At 42.2% G+C, this 8,091-nt stretch overlaps 1 protein-coding gene across 1 annotated transcript in view; it reads left to right on the forward strand.

Moving 5' to 3' along the window:
* The window catches only part of LOC132847621 (probable E3 ubiquitin-protein ligase HERC3), a 40,708-nt gene that overhangs the window by 25,994 nt on the left and 6,623 nt on the right, over positions 1-8,091 (forward strand). The window contains exons 19-23 of the mRNA XM_060873084.1: positions 764-907; positions 2,531-2,697; positions 3,827-3,893; positions 5,798-5,880; positions 7,659-7,842. Of these exons, the coding sequence (XP_060729067.1) occupies positions 764-907; positions 2,531-2,697; positions 3,827-3,893; positions 5,798-5,880; positions 7,659-7,842 (645 nt within the window). The remainder of the gene's footprint in view (positions 1-763; positions 908-2,530; positions 2,698-3,826; positions 3,894-5,797; positions 5,881-7,658; positions 7,843-8,091) is intronic.

An 8,091-nucleotide genomic window follows, 5' to 3' on the forward strand; every position in this document is an offset into this window, starting at 1 on the left:
GAAAGCATCTCAGAACACGCTCACTCATTTTCTACCGCTTATCCGAACTACCTCGGGTCACGGGGAGCCTGTGCCTATGTCAGGCGTCATTGGGCATCAAGGCAGGATACACCCTGGACGGAGTGACAACCCATCACAGGGCACACACATTCATTCACTCACACAATCACACACTACGGACAATTTTCCAGAGATGCCAATCAACCTACCATGCATGTCTTTAGACCGGGGGGAGGAAACCGGAGTACTCGGAGGAAACCCCCGAGGCACGGGGAGAACATGCAAACTCCACACACACAAGGTGGAGGTGGGAATCGAACCCCCAACCCCGGAGGTGTGAGGCGAACGTGCTAACCACTAAGCCACCGTGCCCCCATCTCAGAACACACAAAACATCAAACCTTGAGGTTGATGCGCTCCTTGAGGAAGAGTAGGAGACCATATCAGGTTCCACTTCTGTTAGCCAAGATTGGGAATCTGATTATATCATGGGCACAGACTCTAGAAAAAAGATGAACACGATGAAACTATTTCCTTTATCTTCCCTAATCTGTCCAGATTCAATGACTTTGATGTGAATTTTAACCGAAGCTCTTGACCTGTAACTACACGATTTTGTGTTGTGGTGCTGCCACATGATTGGCTGATTAGATAACCACATATTCACACCCGTGTGTGATGTGTAAACAAAGACATCAGAATATCTGAGCTGATCCTAACTGTTATTAATTCTTTATTTTTCCCTCCACGACTACTACGACAGGTGATATTTGACGGCGAGGAAGCAGTCGACGCAGGAGGAGTCACTAAAGAGTTCTTCTTGCTGCTGCTAAAAGAGCTGATGGATCCAGTCTATGGCATGTTCACCCATTACCCAGAATCCAACCTGCTCTGGTTCTCTGATAAAGTGAGTCGAACATGAACACGAAAGTCCAGTTTCACTCGCCACAGATTTATCTCTACAATGTAACTCACCATAAAGCTACTGATCTGCACAAGCAGGCTACATCGCTTCATGCCGATACCACGCGATACGGCCGTATTAACGCTTTATCTTAAGAATCTTTATTTTATGGTCCCGATAGAACTCTTTGTACACCGCGTATCAAATTGGCCGTGGTTCATGTCCTGATCGCTCGAGTTTGAGTGTCTAGAGGCCAAAACTGTACAGACTGAAAGTTAAATAAGGAAACCTGTTCAACAAATGTTTCTCTTCTGGTTAATGACTTATTAACTTAATGTTTATAGACTCTAATGCACTCTATATCAGTAGTTTATTAAAGGCTGGTGCACTTGAAGGGTAAATATGTAAACCATATAAATAAAATAGAGTTCAGAGTGAAGATATATAGATCTTATATATATATATATATATATATATATATAAGATCAAGTTAGAGATAAAAAACTAAAGATAAAAGTGTAAGATGACAATTTTCTGATATTTATTTAATTTTTTTTTTCTCCTAAAAAATAAAATATCATCTGGATTTGTTGAAGAAAATAGTCATATACTAATTCCATTATAAGTACCAAGTCATATAGCATACACACGTACGTCACAGTCATTTTATTGTCGATTTATCAAGTTTTATTTAGGATTGTCTTGCACACAGGGCAAAAGTTGAAGGATATTTCTTTTGTTTCACTTTACAGAAAGTATCAAAGCTTTAACTGGAAAAAAAAATTGTCAGACCTCTGCCACATTCCCAGCAGAGTTGATTTCGATATTACAGTCTGCTAATCTCGATCATTTTCAGTAAGCTCTTTATCAGAGTTCAGCAGATCCAAAGCCTGTTCCAGGAACACTTCACTCAAGGTGGAAGTACATCAGTTAACCAGGTCATAAGGCATAATGAACCATGCACGTTTACACCTAGAGGCAATTTAGTGTAGACAGTTCAGTCATGTTTCTGGGAGGTACAGTAGGAGGAAACTGGAGAATTTTAGAACTTTGGAGACACCAATGCAACCTGTGCCACCAAAAGTGTTTTGTTTTTTCCACCTAAATGTGACAGAGTTGATTGATATGATGTTGCTAGAATTTTTATAAGTTAAAAATGATTAGTGGATTTAACAAGGCGTTATTTGCTCTGGCAGGCAGCATGGAGGCACGACAGGGAGGGTTAGTATCCTTGGTATCGGGTTTCTCCTGAAATTATTACCTTTGTGGAGTTTCTGTGTTTTCTCCACATCTTTGTGTTTTTTTTTTTTTTTTACTGGTAGGAGGAGAGGCTAGGCAGAATTGTCCCTGAGTGTGAATAAGTACATACTGTACAAATAGGGCGTACAAATGTGTGTGCACATGTGCATTTTTACTTGATGGACTAGGGTGCGTTCTTCCACCTTGCTGTATCTGTTCTTGGAATAGACTCCAGGTCCACTAGAACCCTGACCAGCGCTTACTGAAGATGAATGAAAGAATCGAAAACTCAATACATGGTCAGAATAGCAGAGAAACCTAGGAGGGGAAAAAACAAACCCATGGTGGATATTGATTTTGTTCTAAACCTGTTTGTTTGTGCTGCAGTGTTTTGTTGAACACAACTGGTTCCACTTGATCGGGATCGTCTGTGGCCTGGCGATCTACAACTCCACCGTGGTGGACCTGCACTTCCCTCTTGTGCTCTACAAGAAGCTTCTAGACGTTCCTCCTGTGCTGGATGACCTGAAGGAGCTGTCACCTACTGAGGGCAGGTAGGCAAGGAAATTGCCCTCTTGGTTTTGATTGAGTCCTCTTTACATTTACAGTCGTTACAGTGCTCGAATTCACACTTTTTTGGTCTTTTCTTGCACATTTCTTTCACTAAAACAGCAACATGACCACCAAAAAAAATCTAGAAAATGCAGGCTATACAAAAGCTTAACTTCTTTTGCTTATACTTACTGTTCCTGGGTGAAAAGAGGCATTGACTTTAAACACATTTGCCTTGTTTTCTAGCCTGCACGCTTTTCATGCTGTTACGTAACCGGCAGTCCTTTTGAACATTGTAATCGGTGCACAACAGAAATCCGGGATCACGTTGAGGACATGGACCGTTAGCCACAAATTATTTCTAAATGTCAGAAAAATGTAGTGAATGATCTGTTCATTGCCACCGAGGAGCCCGAACTAGGAAACGTACAAGGTGGTGTTTGTTTATAAAGTTGTATTAAGCTGTTTTTTTTATTTATTTATTTATTTATTGGCTGTTTATTGGCATTTAAGCACATGGCCCATGTCAGAGGTATTTCTTTTATTGTGTGCTGTTTGGCAGGAGTACTTTAGATAAGATGCCACCAAGATACCTTTAATCGCTTATTGTTTAACTCAAGGTTAAGACGTTTCTAGAAAGATCCAAGGACAGCTCTTTAGCTCCTGATTGACAGCACAAGTGTCTCTCTATGCTGTTAACCGATGAAGGGTCCCAGCTGTTGCGTGATATTATAAAGGCTTAACATGCATCATTCTTTGCTCATTAAAGCTTTAAATAGAGAGCGCATTTCATACTGGCAGAAGATGTTAAAACAGTGACTAGAGATGTGCCACGGAAAGCCGCAGCCTGCCAGCACTCTTAATCCAGGTGCTGTGGGACTGGAAGCCTCAGCTGGTGGGGTTCATTTTGACTGAGAGTTTATTGTGCATGAAAGAACATCCAGACCCCTTAAATGAGTCGTCGTTTCCATGTTTGAGTCTGTGAATCCTCAGGACGTGTTGCGTTACATAAAGACAAAATATCCCTTATCTCATTGTATAAGTTTTTTGTATTTGGACAGCAGTAAGCAGTAGTGCTTATGGTTGGGGAAACTCAGTATCAAGCTTTTTTTTTTTTTTTTATTCTTCCAGGAGTCTCCAGCAGCTGTTGGACTATGAGGAGGATGACATAGAGGATGCCTTCTGTCTCAACTTTGCTGTAAGGTTTTGCATTTATTAAGTTAGTAAAGATCTTGAAGAGGGTTAACATCATTCATTCGTTTTCCCTTTTCCTTTCTATTTTCTTTAATTCAGTCATGCATTGCCAATTCCCACCCAGCTCTCTCCCAACAAATTCAATTTGGTTTTATATGTATAGTGCTTTTAATAATGGAACACCGCAAATAAGCATCTTTACAGGAATATACAAATGAATATTTATCCATAATGAGAAACCCAGAGGCAACAGAGGTGTAGCAACGGGGCAGTGGTGGCTCAAGTGGTTATGCCTCAGGGTTTTTGATTGAGGTTAAGGCCCCAGCACTGTTGGGCCCTTGAGCAAGGCCCTTAAATCTCACTGCTCCAGGGGTGCTGTATCATAGCTGGTTCTGTCCGCTGACCCCAACTTCCAAAGTTGGGATACTGTATGTGAAGAAGGAATTTCACCGTGCTGTAATGTATATGTGGTGGTGGTGATGATGATGATGATGATAAAGGGTTCTTTATTTATTCCTCTTCTAACTGTGTACTATATGGTGGAAAAGTGCATTTGCGTAACCAGGAGATCTTGGTTCTTCTAGTTTTAAAGTTTGCCTTGTTATTAGCTGTTCACTGATAGAGAGTGGAGTGTAAAACTGATGGTGGTGATTGCAATCCAAAACCAGCTTCATGGTTTCTAAGCGATAATAACTTTAAAAGATGAGACTCTCGCCAGAAGTAGAGCATCAGAATGGATCAGGAAGTTCAAATTATAATTAGCAAGCAGGGAGGCTTACTTTAAGGCACATGAAGCAGCTATCCATCACCTTACGCATGCATGAGATCATTAATGGCCGTGATTGGACGGTGTCTAGTGATAGACGGGAAGAGAGTATTCCACCCTTCCTTCCCTGAGAGCATGACCAATTTTGTTGTCTTGGTCTCCCAACCATGCTGTAGTATCATCAGGATTTGATCTTATCTCTGGTTGATCAGATGACTGTTTTGCCACTGTTAGTTCCAGTGAAGGGAGCAGATTACATCACCCTATGACATCCTAAACAGTTTGGGGAAGAACCAAATATGGTTTTGGGTTTGAAGGTGAGGTGGCCACAAACTTTGGGCTATATGGTGTATGTATGTTAAACGACAAGTTCATGTCTTTCCAAGTCATGTCCATTGGATATAAAAAGTCTAGACACCCCTGTTAATGTTGATTAATGCACACTATTTTATATTGCTGAAGGCTTCTTGACATCATCCCTGGTGAGTTTTTGTCTTGCACTTTTAGAACATTTGGCTGGATCTTCACTTCAGTTGGTGATTTTTACAGTGTTCCATGGAACAAGTTTTTGGAAATTCTTTTAGACCCTCTCATGATGAGACATCATGCATACCTTATAAGCTCATTGTGGCCCATGGATGAAACTAAGAACATGTGAAGAACATGTGAAGAACATCCTTCAGTTTCATTCTGAACAAGACCACATGCCCATTTATAAAAGGGTGTACACACTTCTGCAACCAGGTTATTGTAACTTTTTTCCCCCACAAAGGTTTCCTAAAATGGTACTGATTTGATATTTTTTTTTTTTTTCACTTATTGCTTCATTTTATCTGTTGAAATTTCACACTGAGAGAGGAAAAAGTCCTGACAAGATTTACTTTGGTTTAATTTTTTGCGCATTACAGAAGCTTATATGGGGATGTGGTACAGTAGCTCAGTGGTTAAGGCGTTGGACTACTGAATGGAAGATCATGAGTTCGAAACCCAGGTCCACCAAGGTGCCACTTCTCGGCCCCTGAGCAAGGCTTTAACCCTCAGTTGGTCACTCTGGATAAGGGTGTCAGAAATGTTCAGAAATGTTCTTGCCATTTTAGCATGGTGTCTATCCAGTGTACATTAACAGACACGCATCTTTACAGATTAGCCGGGAGTATTACGGGGTAACGGAGGTAAAGGATCTGGTCCCTGGAGGTGAAAACAAAACCGTGGACAAGTCCAACAGGTGAGTTACTCGAGCCTCGAGCACATATTGTTTACTCAGCAGAGTCTTATTTACTATTCTAAACAGTATGAAAAAGGTCAGTGTTCCAACTTGTGTCCCATATTATGACTCTGTGTGTGTGTGTGTCTCGGGGTGTGTGTGTGTCTCGGGGTGTGTGTGTGTGTCTCGGGGTGTGTGTGTGTGTCTCGGGGTGTGTGTGTGTGTCTCGGGGTGTGTGTGTGTGTGTCTCGGGGTGTGTGTGTGTGTGTCTCGGGGTGTGTGTGTGTGTGTCTCGGGGTGTGTGTGTGTGTCTCGGGGTGTGTGTGTGTGTGTCTCGGGGTGTGTGTGTGTGTGTCTCGGGGTGTGTGTGTGTGTCTCGGGGTGTGTGTGTGTGTCTCGGGGTGTGTGTGTGTGTGTCTCTCGGGGGGTGTGTGTGTGTGTGTCTCCCTCTCGGGGGGGGGGGGGGTGTGTGTGTCTCTCGGGGTGTGTGTGTGTGTGTGTGTGTGTGTGTCTCTCGGGGGGTGTGTGTGTGTGTCTCTCGGGGGGTGTGTGTGTGTGTGTGTGTGTGTATGTCGGTGTGTGTGTCTCTCGGGGGGTGTGTGTGTGTGTGTGTGAGAGAGTTACAGAATTTTCAGATTTGGGACAGATTTTTTTATACTTTATAGGCTCTGCAGACAGATGGGTCACTACCAACAAAATATATACACACAGTCATTCACACACAAACACAAATTCCATTAGGCTTCGGGCCTAAACCCACAGATCATTGTCCCAGAGGACAGTAGAACACACACACACACACACACACACACACACGCACTACATATTCTGCCAAAATGAAATGGATCCACTGGCAGTATCACAAAGCAGCCATTTTAATAGCAGACTTGCTGCAGCTTTTCAGAACATGGAGTTCTGCCACATATTTTCTGCACTAAAATTTAAATCAGCTGGCAGAAATGAACAATGTGCAGCAGGCAGGAAGGGCAGTGATACACACTTCACAAAACATCTGCACTAAGGCTTTCTCTATACCCCTCACACTGTATACTCCTCATCTCTGTATTTTATTTTAGATTCCAATTAGGATTTATATACGTTGATGCTAATATTTTGACTACATAGATAGATACTTTAGTGATCACTAACCTTGTAACAGATCACTAAGAGAGGGTGTGTGTGTGTGTGTGTGTTAAACACTTTTGGTGACACAAACACTCTTTCCTTAAAGCGCAAGAGATGAGTGAGAACATCATCTGCACCTCTTTGCCTGAAGGCCGGCAGATCCAGATATTTGTCAGAGAAATTAGGCAGGTGGGCAAGCAATGTGTGTGTACGAGTAAACCTTGTCCTGTACAAGTACACAAGTACTGAGACACTATCGTGGACATCAGGCGTGAAGCTACCATCTGATCCATTAAAGAGATTCGAGATCCTCAGCCAGAGTTAGATTATAAGCCTTAATTCACTTTGGAAGCTTCTCAGGATTCATTTCACAAGACAGATGGATACCAGATCCTGTAGACTACAGTGGGGTGGGAAACACACACACACACACACACACACAGGTAACAACATGAACTATTGTCTTAATCTAAAAATTTTTAGTTCCTAAAAAATATATTATCATCAAGAGTGTTTTTGATAGTTTAGTCAGAATTTGTCTAAACTGTTACTGTAGGATCTGTTAGTGCTGATCATGTGGTGTGTGTGTGTAAAGTCAAAGTGTTTAGTTTGCTTTTTTTTATACAATCTGGATTTTTAATAAGAGTAAATATTGTAGTGTGTGTGTGTTTCAGAGATGAGTTTGTGCAGGCCTATCTGAACTACGTGTTCACCGAGTCAGTACGAGAGCTGTACTCTGCATTCGCCAGCGGTTTTCTGAAAGTGTGCGGAGGTCGCATCCTCTCTCTGTTCCAGCCCTCTGAGCTCATGGCTATGGTAGTGGGCAACAGCAGCTACAACTGGGAGGAGCTGGAGAAGGTGGGAAAGTAGCAGCATGCACACACACACACACACACACACACACACACACACACAGAGAGAGCGAGAGAGAGCAACTCAGGGAATCAGTATAATTAAATCAGAGACATATACTGGTCCATTCAGGTCTAAGTGCATCACAGTCTCTTATTATTGAGCACTAGACTGGAGCTCTGTCACAACCTTTAACCTGCAAGAGTGGAAGGAAGAAGGATAAAGGGAGGACGGGAAAGAAAGGAAGAAGGAAAG

Source organism: Tachysurus vachellii, chromosome 6 (assembly GCF_030014155.1).
Source record: "Tachysurus vachellii isolate PV-2020 chromosome 6, HZAU_Pvac_v1, whole genome shotgun sequence".
In the NCBI taxonomy this organism is placed as follows: domain Eukaryota; kingdom Metazoa; phylum Chordata; class Actinopteri; order Siluriformes; family Bagridae; genus Tachysurus; species Tachysurus vachellii.